Source organism: Aphelocoma coerulescens, chromosome 3, assembly GCF_041296385.1.
Source record: "Aphelocoma coerulescens isolate FSJ_1873_10779 chromosome 3, UR_Acoe_1.0, whole genome shotgun sequence".
NCBI lineage: Eukaryota > Metazoa > Chordata > Aves > Passeriformes > Corvidae > Aphelocoma > Aphelocoma coerulescens.
Window position 1 is genome coordinate 2,208,620 of NC_091016.1, and position 22,699 is coordinate 2,231,318.

Here is a 22,699-nt window from a genome sequence, read left to right on the forward strand (position 1 = left end):
CGCGCTCGCACGCAGGCACTCGGCGCTGCCGTCGGGGCCGCTTGTCCAAAAACCGGAGAGACTTAAAAAAAAAACTCGAAGGGAGGCCGGGGAGGGACCGGGGGTGGGGCGGCCGTCGGCGATCCCCGCTGGCACCGGGCCGGGCCGGGGCGGCCGTCGGGGCCGGGAGCGTCCGGTGCCGGAGGAGCGGGGCTGTCGTGGCGGCGGGGGGACACACGGGACGCACCGATTACCACGTCCTGCCGTAGAGCAGGTTGGGGCTGACCATGCCGCCGTTGTAGTCGACGCCGGCCGAGTCCAGGGGGGCCAGGGGGGCCACGGGGCCGTGCAGCGCCGGCGGGCTGGGCGACAGCTCCTCCAGGTCGGCCGCCTGCCCCAGCGAGCCGGGGTGCGGGTGCCCGGCGGGCGCGGCGGCGGGGGGCGCGGGGGCGGCCTGCCCGGGGCCCGGGGTGCCGCTGCCCGGCGGCGGGCAGGGTTTGCCGTCCTTCACCAGCACCGGCACGGCCACGCGGCGCGGCGAGGGCTGCTGGCACAGCCCGCCGCCTCCGCCGCCGCCGCCGTCGGGGTGCAACTGCTGGGCGGCCGCCTTGTCCTTGGCCTGGCGCTTCATCTTGTAGCGGTGGTTCTGGAACCAGATCTTCACCTGCGTGGGGGTGAGGTGGATGAGGCTGGCCAGGTGCTCCCGCTCCGGCGCCGACAGGTACTTCTGCTGCTTGAAGCGCCGCTCCAGCTCGTAGACCTGCGCCTGCGAGAAGAGCACCCTCCTCTTCCTCCGCGGCGCCGCATGCAGCGGCACGATGCCCTTGGCGCCCTCGGCGATGCCGCTCAGGCCGCCCATCCCGGCCACGTTCATCCCCGCCGACGGGCCCATGAACCTGGAGACTGAGCGGGACGGGCGGCTCAGCGCCGGCGGCCGCCCCGTCGGGGCCGCGGCTCTCCCCCCGCCCGGCCACCCCCTCCGCCGCGCCCCCCGCGCCCGCACTTACTGCTGGAGTAGCGGGGGTCGCCGCCGGGCCCGTACCAGCCGCCGCCCGCCGCCGCGCCGCCCCGCATCCCCTCGGGGTAGGCGGGCAGCTCGCCCACGTTGCCCAGCCCGCCGTTGCAGTAGCCCCCGACGGCGCCGTGCGGGAACTGCGAGACGCCGTGGGGCATGTGGTAGGCGGCCGCGCCCGCGGGGACGTGCTGCGGGACGGCGGCGGCCGCGGCGGCGGGCACGGGCGCCTGGCGGTACGGCCCGAGGGGCGCGCCCAGCCCGCCCGCCCCGTCCATGCCGCCGAACTTCTTGTAGCTCTCCTCCATCGGGCTGAGGATGTCGGTGACCGAGAAGGGCGTCGTGTGCTTGGGGCTCAGCGACATGGCGCGGCGGGGCGGGACGCGACGGGGCGGGCCGGGCCGGGCGCTGCCGCCGGCACCGCCGAGCCGTCCGCGGCGGCGGCCAGCAGCCCCGGGCGCCGGTAGCTCGCCGGTTCTTTTAGCCCGGCGCCGGGTTTACGCCAGACGCGGGGGGGCGGAGCGGCGGCGGGCGGCCCCGGCCCCTCCCCGCCTCCCGCCGCCCCCCGGCCCCCTCCTCCCGGCCATTGTCCTGCGCCCGTCCGACGGCTCTTAAGCCCGGCCACCCCGGGGGCAGCGCCGGAGCGGCTCCGAGCGGCCCCGGCCCCGCCGCCCTCGCCCGTAAGTACCTGCCCGTTCCCCCGATCCCCTCCCCACGGTGCGCGGCGACCCCCCGGGCAGAGCGTCCCGGGGCAGCGCGGCGGCCCCGGCCCCGACGGCAGGAGCCGGGCAGCCCTCTCCCCTCTCCGGGCCGGGCCCCGGGGCTGCGCCGCTCCCGCCCGGCCCCGGCCCCTCGGAGCCGCCGCCGCGGGGTGCGGGGCCGGCGGGGACCCCCGCGACACCGGGGCCCCTTTAGGGCCGGTGCTTCGTTTGCGGTTGTGTTTCGGGGCTTTCTGCGGTCGTTCGTCGTTCGCTCGTTGCTTTTGGCACAACGAAAGGCTCCGCGGGGAGCGACCTCGGGGCTCCTGCCCCGGGACCCCGTGCCCGTCGGGGGCAGCGCCTGCGGGGCTCCGGCCCGGCCGCGGGGTCGCTCCCGGGGCCGCGGGGTCTCCGCCGGGCTGAGAGGCCCGGGCGCTGCCAGACGCCGCGGCCGAAGCTGCCCCCGGCTCCCCGGGCCGGGCACCGCCGCGACGGGGCGGGCGGAGCCTGTGCCCGGGGAGATGCGCTGGGTGCGCAGCCGGCCGCGCCCGGGCCGCGCGGGGGGAACCCGCGGGGCTGCGCCTTCCCCAGGAATTGATAAAATTCTAGGTGCGTTCAGTGAGCGGCACCCGCGCTTCCCTGCAGAGCGGGCAGCAGTTCCCGGGCTGCTCCCGGTGTTTGCTCCCCCGTTTTGCTGAGGCCCGTTTTGGGGAGCTGGGCTATCCCTCACCCTCCGGGCTGGTCCCTTCCCTTCTCAAACCCCATCTTTTCCCTGATCTCCTCGGATCTTTCTGGGGGCAAGGTACCTGCAGCTCTGTGGTGATTGTTAAAAACAGAATATGAAAGATCAGAGCGAGCACAATTTTGCGTTTCAAAGTTTGTGCTCCCCGCTGAAACTCTGAGAGCCCGGCGAGGCTCAGGAGTTAAACGGGTCCCGAATCCCCCCTTCCCGCCAGTTCTGTTCAGCTGCAACCTTCCCACCGTTCGGGCAGAATTCCCGGCACTTCCAATCCCTTTTCCCGGCACCTCTTTTCCCCTCCCCTGCTCAAAAAAAAAAAAAAAAAAAAAAAAAGCCAAAAAAAGCCAAAAAAAAAATGCCTGTCTACGTCCCTGTGGGAGCAGCACGGGTGGGGACACCGTTGCCCCTCAGGGCACCCCGGGGAGGGACACAGCTCATGTGCCCATGGATGGATGCCTGGATGGATGGACAGAGAGTGGTGTCCCTGCTTCCCGCCGGGAAGGGAGAGGCGGCTCCTGGTGCTGTAGGGATGATTCCCTGCAAGCCACTGGGGCAGTCTGGGATCTCACCGAGGCCTCGGTGCTACCTTGGGGACAAACCAGACAGAGTTAGGCAAAGGGCTGAGAGGGACTGGTCCTGTTCGCGTCAGACCGGCCCTGTAAGCCGGGATTTGGGCATGTGGCACAAGCGGAGGGGTTTGTAGGGGTTCAGGTGCAGCACCAGAGCCTGCGGCCTCTGCTCACACACCAGGACACTGCGCTGGGCACCTGGGGCCCAGGGAGCAGAATCCAGCGAGTGTGCCCCGGGACAGCAGCCCGGGAAGGGGGAGCCGGGGGAAAAGGACCCCGAGCACCACGGCTGCCCCAGACTCCTGCTGGAGGAGCGATGTGGAGCTTCCCTGCTGACGCGGCTGGGGCAGGCTCTTGAGGGCTGGGGCAGGCTCTTGAGGGCTGAGGCAGGTCTGGGGACTGAGCCGGGTCCCTGCCCACTGGGACACCGCTCACCCCTACCCTGGGCGCAGAGGCATCCCTGCATCCCTGCCTGAGCCCAAGGGGAAGCACAGCCCGAGGGGAGCTGGTAGAAATGCAGCCAGCAAAACCCCTCATGGCCATTTTGCACTGAAAACACCCCAGAATTCTCCCCACATCGGGAATGTGATGTTCGGGATAAAAAGCGTCGCATAAAAGCATCCCCTCGTTTTGTTGGTGGGTGTAAAGAAGATCCTTTTGATGAGGCAGATGTCTGACCAAAAAAAAAAAAAAAAGAAAAATCCCGATTTGAAATCCTCGTCGCTTATAGAATGTGCGTTTCTAATTTAACCCTCCATCACCTGGAGGGTCCGCGCAAAACAGGAATTCCTCCTTCCCTGTCCTGGGAAGATCAAGCTGCGGATTCCAAGTGAAGTAGTTTAAAAGCAAATTTTAAAGAAATTTAAAAGAAAAAAAAAACAACCAACAACAACAACAAAAACAACAAAAAGACGTAGGAAAGGCAGCAGCAAAGCGCCAAGGAGCCAAACTCCTGGGTTTTAATTTCTGGGGGGTGATTTTCCCCCGCTCCCTGATTGCCCTCATTCCGCAGAAGGCCGCCCGGCTCGCGGGCCGTGCAGATGTTATTTCCAGGAGTGCAGATGTCATTTCCCAGCCCGGCTTGTCTCCCTGATCATAATGACACATTTGGGGCCCATTTCCACACGCGACTTGTCCTTCGCCGCGCCAGCCCGCGCCGGTGGCGGCGGCGGCGGCGGTGTTGACCCCGGTGAGCCACAATTGACACGGAGACGGAGGCTGATATTTTTTGGGGGGGCGGGGGGGAGCGTTTTTCAATAACCCGGTATAAATGCTAATTTATTTCTGGCCCCGAAAGCGATGGTTTCCTCGAAACGCTCGGCGGCAGGCTCTGCGGCGGCAGCTCGCCTCGATTCGGCTCTCACCGATAATTTGCGGAGATTAAAAGGGGCTCGGGAGCGGAGGCTTAAGGAATTGCTTTCCAAAGACGTCGCGAGATTGGAAAAGGAACCCGGGGTTTCCAGCGCACTCTAAAACCATTTCCACGCAAAGCCCGGAATTAGGAGTCTGAAGTGGCACTGAATGGGCTGGTCACAGGCGAGGCGAGGAATTAACCTGGCGCGGGGACAACGCCGCCGCCTCTCCCCCGCCAGGGGAAATCGAGCCCTTCCCGAGGAGCTGCGGGCTGGGATGCCCGACCGGAATGCCCGGCGAGAATGCCTGGCAGAAGTGCCCGGCAGGAGTGCCCGGCGGTGGCGCGGCCGCGCCAGGAGAGCTTGGGGCAGGTTTGGGGTGGTTGCCTACCCTAAAGTCAGGTTTAGGGAGGTATTATCTCCCTGTTATCTCCCTGTCCGCCCTCAGGGTCCCCTGCCCCTCTTTCCCTGGTGATGACTGCCATGACATAATGTTTATCCTTGTCCTGCAGGTTTTCCTTATGCTGCTTTTTGGGATAACTCCCCCCACCCCCCCCCCCCACCCCCCATAAAGATATTGGTGTCACGCACCCTTCCCGGGAATTCCTGCTTGCCGGATGGACGTGTTTTCCCGTGGGGCTCGGGGGGCGGAGCAGGGACAAGCCAGTTTTCCCCCTGCCTGGGGAAGGGGACGTTTCCAGCTGCTGAGCCCCCAGGTAAGCATCTTGTGTCCTCAGACCCAGCTGGGAGAAGTTGCTGGGATGGGAGCAGAGCCGGTTCCAGCGCGGGCAGCAGGAAGGCGGAATATCCCAGAGCTGCTGTTAAGGTTTACCTAAGTATTGAGGCAGCAGAAAATATACTCCTGTGGCATCTCCTCCAGCTTTTCCTCAGATAAGGGAGCGCAAATATTTTTCTGGCACCGCAGCACCCCGTGCCTGGATCCCTGATCCCTGCCCATTCCCGGCTGGCAGTGGTGTGTGCCACCGGCTGCTTTGTGCTGGGCCCACTGCCCCCCTCCCTTTGCTGGGGCCGCGTTTTTCCATGTTGTTTTCCCGGTTTTATTTGTGGGAATAGCAAGGCCAGCTTTCCCTGTTGCTGCGGCGTGGGCAAGCGAACGCCAGGAAAACCTGGGCTCCTGAGTTATTCCCAGGTTCACATTCCCTCCAGGTGCTGTTCCTGCCTCTGGAATGGGAGCCCTTCTGCACGTGTGAGGAAGTCATGAAGTAGAGAGACTTCCTGAAGGATAATCTCCACCACCTTTGAAGTCAGAGCAATGCTCCGCGTACAGTCAGGAGTAACCTCAGCAACTCGGGGCCCTGGAGCACCAAAGCGGGGAGGAATCCCCTCTTTTGGAGGAAAAGTCCATCCCTCCTTTCTGTGCAACCCTGGGCAGCAGGGTTGTGTCTGATGGCTGCAGGACCCAACAGGGGAACAGGGAGTGTGTCACTTCCCAGGGATGTGGAGAGCCAGGGGAGGTGGTCTGGCGGTGCAGCTGTGGGTGTGAAATGGGGATCAGCTGGGATTTAGGGATGTTTATCCCCCTGCCAGTGGCAGCTGAGGAGCAGCTTCAGAGCTTGCTCCCTGTCCCTGGAGCAGGAGGAGCCAGAGCCCAGACATGGCAGAGGTGGGATAAACCCAGGATAAACCTGTGGGAGCTGAGGTTCTGCTGTGGGATCGTCCCGAGACAGGGCCTGGCCAAGGGCCCCTCATGCTCCTGGACTTCTCCAGCCCTCCCAGAGCATCCACAGGCAGATGTTGACTCCTCCGGCCCTGCCGAGTCCAGCCAGCAGCTCCAGCCCGTGTGCAGGGCTGGGAAAAACCGGATGGACATCCTCGAAATGTGACCGAGGGACCCGGGGAGCTGCAGCGCAGCATCCTGTGGTTTGTGGGACGACCTGGTGTCCAGATCCCGGGTGGGGGATGGCCGGAGCTGGGAATAACAGGGCGGGACAAGACCGGGTCAGGAGGAGGTGGTTAAAGCAGATTTATGAAGGATGTGACCCCGAGGGAGACGAGTGGTTTCGCTCTCAAACGAGCTCGTGGCGGTGGGAGGCACCTCCCAGGCTGCCTCCCCAGAAATCCCTGTCGCTGTAGCCACCTTTGCCCGGATCCAAAGCTGCTCCACAGGGAAAGTCCCTCTGGGCCGTGGGAGGCAGGACGGGTGCCCTGCTGATGCCTTCCCAGCATTGGGAACTGGCCGCTCCACCCCGTGCAGAACTCCGCGGTGCGCGGTCCCTCGCAACTGATGGACGTAACCGAGCCCACCGAGTTTTGGGGCTCTCGCCTGTGGGAGTCAGGGACAATCCCTGGAAACATCCCGTTGCTGAAGTGCCGGAATGCAGCCCTCCTGGAAAAGCAGCGGAGAAGTTTCCCACTCCGAACAACGCCCCCGAGCAGATGTTGGAAAGATGCTGGCCTCTTCCAGATGCTGTTAATGAAAGACTTCTTTAGGTTAAAGAAAGAGGAAGCTGAAGTTAAGGACCTTCTCCCGCCTGCCGCGCGTTTTCTCCTGCTCAAGGCCATCCCTCTTCCCACAGCCTGGGCTCCTGCTCCGGCTCATTGTTCGCTGCCGGCGCTGCCGTGCCGGCGCTGACCCGCCGGTGTCACGGCTCCCCGGCGCTGTTTGTCACCATGGAGTTGGCTCTGCGGGGCAGGAGCGGCGCTCCGGTCGCCCACACCGGGCTCAGGCAGCAGCGCTGCCTTCCCCGCCCGGCACAGCCCGGCGCTGGCTCCGGGGCGATCCCGAATGGATGCAGGGCTGTGGGCCTTCGTCCCTCGCTGTGCTCTTTCCCTCCTGAAGGTCTCCCGCGGGCGGACGGGGAAGGGAGTGGGAGCTGAGGGAGCCGAGGATGGAAGGAGGCATGGATGCCTTTAAGTCGTCCCTCTTATTTTCCTGCAGGAATCTGCCCCGCTCCGGAGGCAGGGTTTGAGGTGTCCCGCGGGGAGCTGTCCCCTGCTGGGCTCCAGGTGTGCGGGATACAATTCCCAGTGCCCGCCAGCGCTGGGAACGTCTGCTCAGGGAACCAGGGTGGGGCCGAGAGTTTTCTCGGGGGGTTGTCGGGGTTTGGCTCTTTCCAGGAGCCAGCCTTGACGGTTTGGGTTGGTTTGTTCCTAATTTGTGTGGCAGGGCTGGTGCTGGGCTTGCCCCAGGCCCGACCCCTGCTCTGCCTGCCTCGGTGCAGGGGGAAGCTGGCGACTCCGTGCTGCTGGGCCCCTTTTCCACCCCCGGGGAAGGAATTGCTGCCCGTGGGAGGCGAGCGACAGCTCCGGGTCTCTGTGCCAAGCACACCCCTGTCCCTGCCGCGAGGGCGGTGTGGGAGGGGCCGGGAGCGGCCTCGTGGCCACCGGTGGGGTCATCCTCACCAAACCCACGCCAGCGGAAGGTGCCGACGGATGGGGAGCGCTGGGATGGATGTTGTCCCTGGAAAAGAGCAGGGCCTTGGGGCTGGGCGCTCCCCGCGGCGGGACGGGGACGATCCCGGCCTGGCGCAGGCTTGTCCCTGCCCAGCTCCACAGGGGGACGCGACGGGCTACTCCTCATTTCTCCGGGATTCCGGCTGAGCTTCCCGCAGCCTGGGGCTCTGTGGTGTGGATCCCAGAACCACCGAGGCTGGAAAATCCCTCCCAGCCCATCGAGCCCAAGCTGTGCCCGGTCCCACCTCGTCCCCAGCCCGGAGCACTGAGCGCCACCTCCAGCCCTTCCTTGGACACTCCAGGAATGGCGGCTCCAAACCTCCCCGGGCACTTCCAAAGGGCCTGACCGCCCTTTCCATGAGGGCATTCCCGCTGCTGCCCAGGCCGGGTGTCCCCCAGTGCCTGGCCCAAGGAATGCCCGCGCCGGCGGAGGTGCGGGCGCTGGAATACCGGCGGCACCCCGGCCGTGCTCGTTCTGGCGTTAAACCGCTAATTAATTATGACATTTGTGCTGCCGCTGCCTCGTTCTGCGCCGCGGCTCTGCAGAGCCCGGCAGGCAGTTAATTAGCTCTCTCTATGCAAAGAATACTGGGGAGAAATAATTGCTTGAGGGATCGTCACGGCCTTCCCTCGGCAAGGCCCTACCTACGAGCCCGCCGGAGCCGCGCTCCGAGAGGTGCCTCTGTCAAAGGGCAATCCTCTGGAAGAGAGATTTGAAGGAAAAGGTTATCTGGGAGATGGTGGCTCGCCGGGTGTTATTTAGTGCTCCTAAGTCCAAGGGAAATCAATTATCTAAACAACTCCCGTCGGGGAATGGGTTTCTTTATTCTTTTCTAAATACGTGCTCATCTTTGCCTGCGCGGGGGTGTGTGCAGCCAGTGGGCCTGAGAGCGAGGGAGGAGCCCCGGCCTCCCGCGGCCGCCGCCTGGCCAGGCCCAGGGGCTTCCCCACCTCCCCGGCCACAGACCTGCCAAACCCCTCCAGGGCCTTCACTGGAAGTGCTCCTGGGGTGGTGCTTACGGTGCCTTCCGCCTGTGGGCAGATCTCGGTGCTTTTGGGGGGGCATTTGTCCCCAGGGCTCCCCTCGGAGGGTTTGGCAGCTCATCCCCCTGGAGCAGGACGCCAAGGAAGCTGCTCCTCTGCTTTCCCCACCTTTGCTGCTGCTGGAACGAGGGGCTTGTTCAGGTGCCTTCAATCCCGAACCATCCCACGGTTCTAACCCAGGTTTGTTTGTTTTGGTTTCTTCCCCCAGCACACCAGGCACTGCTCTCCCCATTTTGTGCCTTCTCTGACAAGGACGGGCCTGTGACCAGCACGGGCTCGTCGGGATGAAAGGCGGGTTTTTATCTGGGGGCCGACAGAGGCGACGAGGACACCGGGGTAATGAAAGTGGTGTTTGTGCCTGTGGGGATAAACAGGAATTTTCTTAGCCAGATTGGAACCTCCGGCAGGTAACCTGCCCCCCGCTCCCCCTGCGAGGAAGTTGTTTTATTAGCAGACAGTTCCACGTTGAGGCTGCCACAGGAGCGGTGCGGTAATGGAGTTGACATCTATATAATGGAGTTGACATTTTATTCAAAAGGGAGAAGAAAAAGCCTTTAACAAACAGGGGTCCCCCCCTCCCCCTGCCTTTCTTCCCGTGCTTCGCTGCCATCGATCGCCTCGAGCTGCACAAACTTTGAGCGGCCGCCCGTGCTGGCAATTTAATAAAATTCCGTGCAGCGGTGGGTGCTTCAGGAACAGGGGGATAATCAGCCTGCTGGGAACCTCAACTTGGCTGAGGAATCAAGGCAGGGCCTTTGTTCGGCGGCGGAGCGCCACGATCCGAGCCGGCTGCTGGCAGCACACACGTGGCAACGCCACATGCTGGGTCCCAGCGGGCGCTGGATGCTTCTGGGATCGGGATCTCTTCCTGGAGGACGGGGATTGCTGTCCAGACCGCCTCGGGGACGGGCTGCTGCTGCTGCTGCGAGTTCTGGGGTGGTTTGGGTTGGAAAGGAAACCCCTCCCGTGCCATCAGGGTCCATCAGGGCAGGTTTGGGACAGGAGGGACAAACAGGCCCAGCTGGGCTCGCGGAGGCGACGGAAGAGGCCAGAGCCAGGGGCCAGCTGAACTGCGGATAGAAGGTCCGGAACGGCGGCACCGAAGTGCCCTCGGTGTGTAACGCCCCTTCCTCCCTGTGGGGAATGGGCCAGCTGGGATTGGTATCCCTGCTTTGGGTGAGCAGGGAATGAGCCACCGCTGTCCCCTCCGGCTGGCCCTCGCTCTGGGTGTAGCAGAAGGATCCCTGAGGGAAAACAGCAGCTCCCAGCTCCCAAAGTGCTCCGGGGAAGGAGAACATTTGTGATTAGCTCAAGTCGAAAGTCCCTTGGTGGCACCTTCCCCCTGGTGTGTGATTTCAGTCACAGGTCTCCTCCTCCCCCCCTCCTGACGGCCCGGTTGCTGCAGCCCGGTTGACATTTGTGTTCCTGATGTAATAACCAGGTGCTAAAACACCGAGATTACACTTGGATCAACACATTTGGTTCTTAAACCCCGAAAGTAATTATCTTTTCTCATCTACAGCGGATGGAAATATTATTCCATTAAGCGGCTCCGAGCAAGGCCTGGTGTCACCACTGCCATGGCTCCATGGATCCTAACCTCAGGTTTTCCCCCCGTGGCTGGAAACTTTCTGGGGAGCTCTGGGTGATCCTGGAGAGTTTGCAGGTGGGAACTGCCTGAAGTAGAATGAAGGTGCTCAAAACCGGGCCTTGAGCATCTCCAGGGATGGACACCTGCTAAAATCACGGTTAAATTCGTCTGGGTTTTCCTTGCAGGAAAACATCTTGCTGGAGCCCGAGTCAGTGAGCGCTCTCCATCTCCTGGTGCAGCCAGGTCGGATCCCTGAGGAGCAGGGCCACGCCCAGGGCAGCTCAGGTACCCTTTGGAAGGCATTCCTGGGGAGGAAATTGATCAGGAAGTCAGGAGCGGCTTCAGCTCGGGGCTGGGAACACCTGGGAGAGCTCTGGCCACAATTAAGTGCCTAATGAGGAGAGAGTGGTGATTTCCCAAGTGCAGAGCCACAGATGGGAAGGGAAGGCGTCTCTGTGGCGATTCAGATCCGTCCTGCTCGGAGCCTGGGAATGGCCTTGTGGAGTGGCTTCTGTTGCACCGTGGATGCTGGGAATTGTCAGGAACACAAACCTCGGTGCCTCAGGCGCTGCTTGAGGAGTAAAACTGCTCCTCCCGTGCCTCCGTGGCTTGCTGCATCTTCTCCTGCTGGCACTGCTGTCCCCCCTTTGGAATAACAGTTGAAATTGTCTCTTCCCCAGGTGCTGGCTGGAGACCCCACGCGAGCGTTCCAAGGACAAGAGGCTTTCCAGGCAGTTTTCTGGACGCAGAGCCGCCTGAGGAAGGTGCTGGTCCCTCGGGAGGCTGCTCTGGGGCGCCTGCCCTGCTGCTCTGTGCTATTTTGTGTTCCTCCTCTGCGCCTGTGTGGGTGTGGGCTGGGCCGATGTTCTCCTTGCTCCCGTTTCTCCCTCCCCGGGAGCAGCTCCATGCCCGAGCTGGGCCAAACCCGGCTCCCTGTGTGCCTTCTCTGCTCTCACCCTCCCTAACCCCAGAGTTTCCAGGGCAGATCTGGGAGGCACTTCGTGCCCTCTCCGCCCGTTTCCCCCTCGGTTACAGACGATGCTGTCCAGGTTTGCTGTTGGTGTTTTTCTGTTTCACCGCCTCTGCGGCCTCTCGGAACTCCTTGTTCCACCTCCAAACGCCGATGAACACAGAGCCTGTCACCGCCAGCCTGGCTTATCCTCCTTGGAGCACCTGAGTCAGAGCCTCCTGAGGGCGCTGGGAGTTCTTCCAGTGGATCTCGACTCGGGGCTCCTCCAGGCTGGCGCTGGCCTTGATGGGCTCGGAGAGCGGCACAGGCGGCACAATGGTATCCTTGTTCCTCTCGAGCCCCCCGGGAGCTGTACCGAGATGCTGAAGTCATCCCAAATAAACGCAGGTGGAACCCTTGTCGTTGTAGGGTGGCGTCTGAAGGGGCACAGGCACAGCTCTGACTGCGATTGCCGCCTGAGCGTGGGCGGCTCAGGAGGCGGAGGGAGCCTGGAGTGGTGGGAGTTATTCCTTGAAATCCGGTGATACGGACAAACGACGTGTCCGAGCAGGTAGCCGGGATAGTTTTAGAGATTTGGGAGCACCGCCGCGGTGTCCATCCCCAAAGGTCCCTGAGGCAGCCGCTGGAGGAGTCGAGGGTGGCTTTTCCCCGCTGCTGCCTCCCCTGCTGCAGCCAGGCGGGGCGGATTGAATCTCTCCTCGCACACGGCCGAGCCAGAACAAGCATCGTGCCGTGGCTGAGCGGCAGCCCAGACAGAGGCGGGCGTCCCGCGGGCCGAGGCAGGAAGCCTCGGGCTGCAGACCCCGAGGCGCGCTAATTTAATTTGATTGTGTATTTGACGGCTGACTGCAGCGGCCGTGAGGCGCTGACGGCGAGGAGAAAAGCTGCTGCTTGCCCTTAAAACCGAGCTGGGGAGAGCAGAGGCCGAGTACTTAGGGGCATCGCTGCTGCTCGCATGGGGCACGGGAGAGGTCCCCGCTGTCCCTGCTGGTGGCCGGGGGCAGGACACGTGTGGAATTCTCCCTGCCTGGTGATTAATGGTTGTCATCAGCTAGGGAGCAGGAGAGCAGCAAAGCTCCTCAGCTCCCCCGTGGCTGAGCTGGAGCGGGAAAACCCCACGCCCAGGTAGGTGCTGCTCCCTCAGAGTGTGAGCAGAGCCTGGGTTTGGGACAACGGGGTGGAGTTAAACAGGGATTGCTTCCGGATTCCCGCTCGAACCCCGGCACACTGGCAACAGCCACATGGAAAATCCGGGCTAATTCATCGTTTTCTTTATGCCAGTGGTAAAACCCCGACGATGTGTCCGGCCAGACGGCTTCAGACACGCCACCGAGCTGATTTATCCCTTTACAGGTGCCGGGGGATCCGGGAGAAAACCCCCACATTTTCCAAAGTCAGAGTCTCCCAAAGGCAAACGAGGTGAGCCGGTGTCCCTGGATCAGCTGGAGGGCCCTCCCCCCCCCCCCCCCCCCCCCCCCACCAGGATGGACGGATGGACGGATGGATGGAATTCGATGTTCACGTGGGTTTCCCCGGAGCTGAGACCCCGCTGCACAACTCCTCCCAGTCCCTTCCGAACGTGGATGCTGCCGCTGGAGGGGACAATGCTCTGATGCTGTGGCCCTGCTGGGCGCCACCGATGTGTTCCAGAGGGGCCTTGGACGGGCCAGATTCCAGGCAGGTTTCTGTCAGGCGGGACCTGACACAGCGCTGGGGCTGCTCTTCCACAGCCAGGTGTTTATTATTGGTTTGCCACTCGCGGGTTGCAAACCCTGGGCTCGAGAGGAAGGGAGGAGAATAAAAATTTGTCCTGAGTGCCTTGGATTGCACCGGGGCAAAATGAGTTCCGGTAGTCCCATTCCCCTGACTTTTTAGGTGCATTGTGTGATCCATTTAGTTATTTATTTGTCCCAAGACTTTTTATGTGAAGGGAGTTTGGAGTTCCTGTGTGTGGGATGCTCCAGGACGCCCCAGGAAGGGATTGGGCACACACTGAGTGACCATTGCTCGTCCTCTCCCTCCCTCCCTCCTCACCACAATCAGCTCAGCTTTGCTCTTGGATGTTTCTGGGCTGAGTTTTATTTTCGCCTCGTCCAGAAACCCTCAAGAGAACCGAACTACAAAAAGCTGGGTATGTTTCCAGTGCCTGTTCTCCCAGTAACATGGAGTTTTAAGTGGCCTCGCTTGAGAGGCACCGATCTCTGTGCTGCCTGAACCCCTCAGCAAACAGCTGCCACCCCAAGTCACCGCTAACGCCGGTACCGAATTCCCTTTTGTCTGGGGTTCTCATCCAGCTGTTCCCTAACTCTGAGAGGGACGTGGAAGGCGAGTCCTGCCTTCATTCCTCGCTCCCGCGGGCCAGGAGGCAGTTCTGCCCTTTAAGGCCTTTGGGTATTTGGTGTATTTAGGACTTGCAGGAGGGGTGTCCATCCTGGCTGCGGTGTGGTGGGAGGAGCTGGGTGAGATGCCTGGCACCGCCAGCACTTTCCACAGGTGTGGAAATCCACGGATCTGGCACAGACGAGCGCACGCGGATCGGGACGGTCCCGATGGACGAGCACCAGCGGGGCCGAGGATCCGTGAGGGTGGAGCGGGCAGCAGGGAATTCCCGACACCGTCCCCTGGGAGGAGCTGAGGCGGCACGAGGGAGGGCTGGGGTGGTGGCCCCTGCGTCTGGGGGTTACGTCCGAAATCACCGCCGATCCTTCCCTTCCTCACCTGTGACGGGCCGGTGCGCAGCCAGGGCCTCTCTGCCTGCTGGGAGAGTCCCAAACCCCTCTGGATGCACGCGGGGCAGCGTCTCCTGCCTCGGGGCAGAGCAAGGCCAGCTTAGGAGCCACTGGGCTAGTCCTGGGATCCCCCATTGGCCGTGCCCCACACCTGCCTCAGCCACGGGGGCCCCGAACCCCTTTAGCTGGGTTGCTGTGGGATTTTGGGAACACGCCTAGGGAAAGAACCTCAGGGGTCGCCTCCCCGCAGCTCTGTCTGAAATGGTTCAGGCTGATCCCTGCCAGGCCCTCGGAATTCATCACATTCCTGCTCCAAAGGGGAGGAGCAGGATGAGCAGAGCCCTGGGCCTGGGCTGCTGCAGCCCCGGGGAACGCCTGCCCTCCGCAGGGGCTGCACGAGGGAGGGTCGGGAGCTTGCCTTACCTGTGGTGCCGAGAGCTCCCCCGTGGTGTGCCAGAGGATGGAGACGCATCCCGAAGATATGAGGGGTTTAAGGCCATTTACACCGAAAGTTCACCACTCGGTCTGATTTTGTGTTAAGAATCCTGAGTGATGCTTTTATCCCCTTGAGGAGTCAGTGACTTTTTGTGGGACAGCTCTGATTGAAGAGGGGGGAAATAATGATGGGATAACAGCCGGGAAGTTCCACGATGGGGGGAAATCTTCCAGGGACTTTTGTTTTTGGACTCTGGCACAACCAGAGATGAACTCTTTCCCTCCAGGCACCTCTCCCCTGCACGGTGTCTGTGTGGGGCGGGAGGAGCAGCTCCATCCCTGCACGTCCAGAGACACAACCACTTCTTAGAGCTGTTTTATTTTCCCTGGAGCTGTTGAGCCTGCTCGGCCAGACCCGATCTGAGGCAGTGACAGAGCGATTCGACACAATTTATTTCTTGCGGTTTTTATCTCGTGGAGAACTTTCCCCCCGGACTGGGGCTAAATCCCACGGAACGCAGCAGATCCCGAGGTGGGAGCAAGGCACTCTGCTTGTCCAAGCGAACCTGGAGCAACTCCAGGCAGGTTTGTCTGAGCTCCAGGATTTTTCCAGCAGATCTGGGATGTTTTGTACCGAGAGCATGGACGCCGTTCCCCGTGGTTAAATCCCAAATACACCCGTGGAACTCGGGGGCACTGCAGGAACCCCACTCAAACTGCCCAAAGATTTGTACAACCCAATAAAATATGTTCAGATTTTGATTTTTGTGGCTGGTGGGATTTGCGGGGCCTGCGGGGTTCTCTGAGCCTGCTGGCTGTTTAAATTTCGGGGAGGGAGAGGAGGTGGCGACAACCTGCACCAGCCACGGGCAGGAGAGGGAAAGAGGCAAAGAGGGAGAGAGGGAGAGAGGAAGGGAAGGAGGCTGCTGCCTGCAGGGGCCGCGGGGGAGCTCAAGGGAGGGGTCTCTCCCGCGTCTCTCTCATCGGAGAGTTCCCGATTGTCTACGTAATTAACCGCTAATTACCGGTACCGTGCGAAATGCCGCAAATTCGCCAGCACCGAATTTAACCCAAAATTCCCTGAGGCGTCCCATGGTGAGGGAGAAGCACAGGTACCCCGTGCCGTGCCCAGGAGCCTCGTTCCCTCTGGGTGTGCAGGCTGCACCGTCCCCGGTGTCCCCGGTGTCCCCGGTGTCCCCAGTGCAGGGATGCAGCTGCCACCGCCCCTGTGGATCCCTGTGGGGCGGGAGCGCTGGGAGGAGGCCGTGGCTGCGCTGCCCCATCCTCTCCAGCCCTCCGGAATCCCACGCTGTCCTCGCCGTCGGTTTGGCTGTTCTCCCGGTGTGGAAAAGACAACTGAGCACCAAACCCTGCCCGGGCTCTGGGGACGCCCTGTTTGCCCCAAAGGCGGGGTCCTGGGGCTTGGGGGGCTGCCGGGGGCAGGAGGGGTGGCACGAGTCCCTGCTGCCGCCTTGTCCTGCCCTCCACGGGGATCAGGGGCCAGACCTCGTCACGCCCCGAGCTCCGCGCTGGATTTCAAAGCAATGTCCCCGCATCCGCCGGTTTAGGGCCGAGGACGCTCCTCCCTCAGCGGGGCCAGGCAGGCGCTGGGGGGGCGGGGGGGCTGTCCCCTGCCTCCTGGGGCTCTCCCCATCCCTGTCCCGGCCCGTCCCCCCTCTCCGTGTCGGGACCCCCGGGGGGCGGGCCCGACGGCGCGTCCCTTATCCCGTAGCGCCGCCGCGCGGCCATCCCGGCGGGGCAGGGGGGCGGGGAGGGGATGGTGGATTTGGGGACAGGGTCCCCAGAGCCCCGGGGCTCCCCCCCACTGCCATGCCCGGGGGCGCGGAGGGGCAGGGCAGCCTCCGGCCCGTCCAGCGCCGGGCTCCGCGGGGCTCTGCTGCCTCCCCGCGGCCGCTCCGCGGGCTCGGGGGGCTGCGGAAAACACGGCCCTCGGTAGAAAAACCAACCCCATCCCCTTGTGTAGAGCGAAAAACCCCTCCGGGGTTTTTTTGGGGAGGTCGGGGGTGGCTGTTTGCGGGGCAGCCCGCGCCCAGGGTCGCGTCTCGCCGCTCCAGCGCCGTCGCGGGGCTCCCCCCGCAGCCCTTCCGCCCCGCCGGCTCCTTAATGAACCCCGCCGAGGATTGCCCTCGTGCTCGGTAAATATTGGCTCAGCTTCCCCTTGAGCGGCTCCTCGAGCAGCCCCGAAAAACCCACAGCGCTGCCGCCTAAGCCCTACGGTCAACAGGGGACGGGGGGAAGCCACCGCCGGGCTCGGGGGCTCCCGCCCCGCGCGGGGACACCGCGGCGTCCCGGAGATCCGGCCGGGCGAGAAAACCGGGAGAGGGGGGGAAAGGAAAGGGAGCGCGGCCTGAAGCTCGGGCTGGGCTCCCACCGCCCGCGGCTGCCCCGGATCGCGACCCGCGGGCCGTGTCGCGACCCAACCCCGTCCCGGCGGCCGAGAGGGGCTGCCCGGGGGCCGGGGGCTCTCCGGGGCTGCGGGGGGTGGGGGCGGAGGGGCCGGACCCCGCCCCGGGGAGCCTCGTCCGGGCGCTGCGGGCCCGCTCGGAGCCCGGAGCCGCTGCGGGCACCGCAAGGATCCCGCGCAGCGCTGCGCAGCCCCCGCCCCGCCTGGGGCGCGGAGGGTGCCCGGGCTGCGGGCTGGGGGCTGCTCCCCGCTCTCTTCCTCCTTGCCCCGCTATTTCCTTTCCTCCCGTTATTTTTCTTTTCCTGCCTTCTCAGGTTCTTTTTCCTTCCTTCGTGTTTTCTTCTTTTGTTTTGTTATCTTTTTCTTTTTCCTCTCTTCTTTTTTTGTTTCTTTTCTTTTTCGTTGTCTCTTTTGCCTTTTCCCTTTAATTTTTCTATTTTATTTATCCTTTTCTTTTTCTTTTTTCCCCTATTCATCTTTTTTTTTCCTTTTTAAATTTCTTCTTTCTTTCTTCATTTTCACCCCCGTTTTCGTTATTTCCCCCCTTTTCTTTCCTTTTTTTTCTTTTTTTAGTTAATTAATTTATCCCCCCTATTTTATTTTTTTTCCCCTTTTTAATTTCTCTCCCTCCCTCTCCCTCCTTCCCTCCCTCCCTCCCTCCCTCTCTCGGCCGGCCCGCCTTGCACAACCAGGAGCTCGGACAAGAAAGGGCTGTTTCTCCGGGGGGCAGCGGGACGTGCCAGCCGGGCTGGCGGTACGGCCGGGCCGCGCAGGGAGGCGGCAGCTGCAGCCCAGCCCGCCCTCAATGCAGCCTTGTTCTGCCCCGGCCTCCGCGCCGCAGCGCGGCCGCGCAGCGCAGCTCCGCGGGCTCCTGCGGGGGGACGCGCTCGGGGCTTTTAGTGCGGGGGGGGGAGGATTTCCTGTGAAATGAGAGAGAAACTTGTCAGCAGGGACGGGAGAAGAGGAGAGTCTCTGTTGGCCTTCAAAGGGAGAGCAGAGAGCGGGATTCTTTTTCCTTGCACCCCCTCTTTCTTCCCCCCCCTTTTTTTTTTTTTTTTTTTTTTTTTTTTTTTTTTTTCCAGAATAGATATAGCACGAATTTTTAATTCGCCTGCCTTTCACGGACAACAATGCTGGGTTTGAAAGCTGGGCACAATTTGGGTTTTGTGAGGGGTCCCCGGCCCAGCTGGCCATATGGGATACAACATGTAGAACATGCCGAACAATGAGCGCGAGTGACAGCCCGAACAAAACGCGGAGGACACCGCTCCCTGACTCCGCGCTCCGCATCAATGCCGAGCCCCAAAAACAGCCACGGCCGTGGCAGGGAAGGCGCAGGGAGGGCGTCCCCCCCTCCCGGACCGTCTCTCCCGGTTTTTCGCCGGCTCCTTTGGCTCCTTTGGCCGCGGCTCGTTAATATGCACGCCTCTAACATGCTCACCTCCCTGCCTCCCCCATTGTGCTGCTCTCTGAAGTCTACTGTATATTGTGCAAAGATAGACTGGCCCGGCGGCACGGCAGATATAAGGCCACGGGGGTTAGGGCCACACAACTGGTTTGATAGACTCGGCACAGACCGAGGGGAAGGGGAAGGAAAAAAAAAAAAAGAAAGTAAAAAAAAAAAAAGAAAGTAAAAAAAAAAAAAAAAACAGAAAAAGAATTGGGAGGGAAAAAATTTAATTAAAAAAAGAACAAAACAAGTAAGAAGAAAAATGAAGTGACAATTTTCCGTCTCTCCGCTCCTGGCTCGCACGCCGGGCTTGGAGAAGGGAAAACCGGCGCTCGTCCCTGAGTCCCCCTCGGGTCCGGGACAGCAGCGGAGCTTCCCAGCGTTCGGAAGCGGAACGGCCGCGGCTGCTCCTCCGCTGCTTTGGAGCCTCGGTGGTTTGGGGAAAGGAGGCGGGGGAAGGAGGGACGGGAGAGGAGGAGAGGGGAGGAAAGAAGTGCGAAAAAGATAAAAAAGCCCCAGCAGAGGCTGCGCGGGGATCCGCGGCCGACGCAGGATGCGCTGGGGCGGAGGGGCGCGCCGGGCTCGGCGGGGCCCGGGACGAGATTGATGTTGTTGGAGGGCCGGGATTTGGCAGGATCGGGATGCGGCGGGGCCGGGAGCGACCGTCTCTTTGGCATTGAACTGCCTCGTCCCGGCCGGGCTCAGCCCCGCGGAACGGGGTGGGGGCTGCCCCGGCCCCACCGCTCCGGACAAAGGCTGTTTGGATTTGTTTTCGTTTTTTGAAGCATCTCGAGCAGCCTAAAAGCCGCAGGGGCGGGCGAAGGAGCCACTGCTCTGCCGAACCCGCTCCGAGCCGGGGCTGCCCCTGCCCGGTCCCGGCCGGGCTCGCTGCCGGTCCCCGTTCCACCCGGCAGAGCCGCCCAGCCCCGCCTCGCCTCACTCTTGTCCCCTGTCCCTCGTCCTCCCTTTTTTTTTGAGGGGGACGGGGTGTCTCCCGGTGTTAACCCTTTCCCCCGCCCTGCCTGAGCCGCCGGCGCATCCCCGAGGGCTGACCGCGAAGTTTCCGCTGTGCCTGCCGTTCGCAGGGCCCCCAGCCCGGGGAGGGGGCACGGCGGTGATGCCGGTACCCAGATCTCCGCAGCGCTGTGGTGTAGAAAAGCGCACTCACAGACAGAAAGCAGGGAAACAGAAATTCCCCCCGCTCCAGTTTGCCGCCGGCGGGATGGAGCCGACCGCTCCCACCAAAAAAATAAAGCCGTTTTTCCCCGAAAGAGAAAGAAAGAAGTCCGGCGGGTGGAGGGGGGTGCGCGGAGCCCTGCTCGGCCGTGTCACCCCCGCGGGGAGCCGGCCGGCCCCGGGCAGGGCTGCGCCGGGGGATGCCGAGAGGCGGCGGCGACGAGAAGTCGCACAAAACCCTTCCGTCGTTGTTATCGCTTCCTTCTCTACTATTTTTCCTCGAAAGGCAGCTTTTAAAAAAAAAATTAGATTCGTATTAAATGGCGGGGCGGGGGGGGGGGGGGGGGGGTGGCACGGGGAGCCGCTCTCCGGGCGGGGTGGGTTTCAGCGTGCGCGGGGCTCCTTCCTCCGCTCGGGAATAGTTGAGGCGGCCCCCAAACCGGAGAAGAGAGAGCGGAGCGCCCGGGCCGCGGCTCGCGGCAGCGACAGCGACCGCGACAAGGTGTAAAAACACCCCCGCTGCGGCTGTCGGGGCCGCAAACCTCGCTCGAAGGGCCGCGCTGGAGCTCCCCTTTTGGGGTGCCCCGGGCGGCGGCCGCACCCCCGTTCCTCACAAAATCACAGGAGCAGCGGGGGGGGTTTTATTCTTTATTTTTTTTTTCCCTTTTTTTTTTGTTGTTGTTGTTGTTGTTGTTGTAATTCTGACGATCTTCCCTCCCCCCCTTTCCCTTTTTCCTCTTTTATTTTAGTTGTAGGTAGACAGGACCACTCTGAATGGCGCAAAAAATTTCTGTAAACAATGACGCACAAAAAACACCTCCCCTCCCTTACCCCCCGCCTCCCCCCGAAATGAAACCGAACCCCCCCCCAAAAAAAAAATGGAGGGGAAAAGAAACGGCAGAGGGAAAAAAAACCAAAACCAAACCATAATAATAATAATAATAGCAATAATAATAATAATAGCAATAATAATAATAATAATAGCGTTTCCCTCTCCATTCCTTCCCCCGCAGTTTCGATTTTTTTTTGTTTGCTTGTTTATTTTCGGAGCATCAGTCTGTCTCCTCCTCTCTCTCTCTCTCTCTCTCTTTCTCTCTGTCTCTGTCTGTCTCTCTCTCGTCCTCTGTTTGTTATCTCAGGGTTTTCCTCCGTTTTTGGGGCGTGCGCGCGTGCGGGGGGCGCGTGTGCGGGGTGTGCCGCGCTGCCCGGCGGCCCTCACTCACCAAGTCCATTGCTGCGCCGGTACCAAGTGGTGCGCTGTGGGGTACTGGGGGCTGCCGGCCGCGCTGTACTGCGCGTTGTACTGCATGTGCTGCAGGGACTGCGCGCTGTACGCCGAGAACGGGATGCCCGTCTGGAAAGTCGCGGCTGCCAAGTCCTGAGCTTTGAGCGTGTGGCAGGGCTTGCCGTCCCTGACTAAGACCGGCACGGCCACCCGCCGCGGGGAGGGGAGAGGAGTCACTTCCATACCTTTCTCGGCCCGCGCCCGCTTCATCTTGTAGCGGTGGTTCTGGAACCAGATCTTCACCTGCGTGGGGGTGAGGCGGATCAGGCTGGCCAGGTGCTCCCGCTCCGGCGCCGACAGGTACCGCTGCTGCCGGAACCGCCGCTCCAGCTCGTAGGTCTGCGCCTTGGAGAAGAGCACCCTCCTCTTCCTCTTCTTGCCCGCGTCCCCGCCGCCCGCCGCTTCCTTCTCGTTGTCGGGCGACTCGTCGGCCGACGGCTCCGGGGACTTGGCCGAGGGGTCCTGGCCGCCGCCGCCGGCCGCCAGCCCGTGAACTGCGGACAAGCCGTGCCCGGTCAGCGGGGGGACGGGCCGGGCCGGGGGGTGCCCCTCCGCCGGCCCCTGCATCCCTCCCGCCGGCCCCCGCACCGCCCTCCCGCCGCCCGGCCGTGGCGGGATGGAGGCCAGCCGTGCAGAGAGGCAACCCCCCCCTCATCCATCCATCCGTCCATCCATCCATCCATCCATCCATCCATCCATCCATCCATCCGTCCGTCCGTCCATCCATCCACGGCCCCCCAGCTCCCGCCCCGCCGCCGGGGGCAGCTGGAAGCGGCGCTGCCCCGTTCCCGGCCGGGACGAGCCGCAAGCCCCCCCCCCCGCCCCCCATACCCCGTGTCCACCCCCCCATCGCCGCCGGTCCCCGCTGCCCCGTCCCCCCGGCACTCACGGGAGTACTGGATGCCCTCGGCGCTCGCCAGCCAGCGCGTGTAGGGATTATCGCTGTTATCGTAGAAAGGGCCCTTCAAAGGCAGCGTCGGAACAGTGTCCAAGGGGGTTTGTCCCAAAACTCCCGCTTTCCTAGGCGGCTCGGGCGCCTCGCTCTCCTCCTCGCCGCCCTCCGCCGAGCCGTCCTCATCGTTGGTGTCGGGGAGGTCCAAAATGTCCTTCACCGAGAAGCCCGTCTTTGTGTTGGTCAGAGACATGTTCCGGCCAAATTCCGGCTGGGAAAGTTGGAGCCGCAGCTTGGCCGAGCCGCCGGGTCACGGCTGGGCACGCACACGCCGAGCGGCGACAACGACACCGCGCAGGGACACGGGGAGCAAGGAGGGGGCGGGGGGGGGGACACGGCACGCGTGGAGGAGGGAAAAAAAAGTAGAATAAGAATATGGATTTATAGAAAAATAAGCGGCGGGGTTGTGCGGGAGAAGCGGCCGCAGCGACGGGTCTCTGGTTGTTCTGCCACGGGGGAAAATTCCGAGAGCGGGAGTAGCAGCTGGTTTCGGGAATAGTTTGTAACTCCAGGGAAAAAGGGGGAAGAGACGCCAAAGGAAAAAAAAAAAAAAAAAAAAAAAAAAAAAAAAGCGAAAAAAAAAGAAAGGGGAAAAAAAAAAGAAAAAAAAAAAAAAAGATCACTTCTGGATCTTGTTCAGCCGCGCCGAACCCGCGCCTGCCGCTGGAAAATCCCGAGCCATTGCTGGAGCGAGGAGTCCATATAAGGCTGGTCCCCACACATGAACCTGCCGAGAGGAGGGAGAAAAAAAACCTACATTAAACCCAGGAAAGGTTGGCCACGTGTGGGCGGGTCTTGGAAGTCAAGTGGATGAAGACAGTGTTTGCAGATGTGAAATTGCGGGTTTTGGGCGAGCTCCGAGCTTCCACCATTGGTGAT

The 22,699-nt window shown here is 62.4% G+C and overlaps 2 protein-coding genes across 3 annotated transcripts; both read right to left on the reverse strand.

The window, feature by feature from the left end:
• Positions 1-229: 229 nt before the first annotated feature.
• Positions 230-1,356, reverse strand: NKX2-4 (NK2 homeobox 4). Of its 2 annotated transcripts, XM_069008769.1 has the most exons (3): positions 987-1,356; positions 404-882; positions 230-370 (listed from the first exon to the last, which is right to left on the reverse strand). In XM_069008769.1, exons 1-3 carry the CDS (start codon positions 1,354-1,356, stop codon positions 230-232), a joined length of 990 nt encoding a protein of 329 aa, XP_068864870.1. The 2 variants fall into 2 exon arrangements, with proteins under 2 accessions (XP_068864870.1, XP_068864869.1); XM_069008768.1 differs by having other exon boundaries at positions 230-882.
• A 19,446-nt stretch (positions 1,357-20,802) lies between these two features.
• NKX2-2 (NK2 homeobox 2) lies at positions 20,803-22,013 on the reverse strand. Its single transcript, XM_069008426.1, has 2 exons — positions 21,758-22,013; positions 20,803-21,362 (listed from the first exon to the last, which is right to left on the reverse strand). The coding sequence occupies exons 1-2, from the start codon at positions 22,011-22,013 to the stop codon at positions 20,803-20,805; spliced, it is 816 nt and encodes a 271-aa protein (XP_068864527.1).
• Positions 22,014-22,699: the final 686 nt, after the last annotated feature.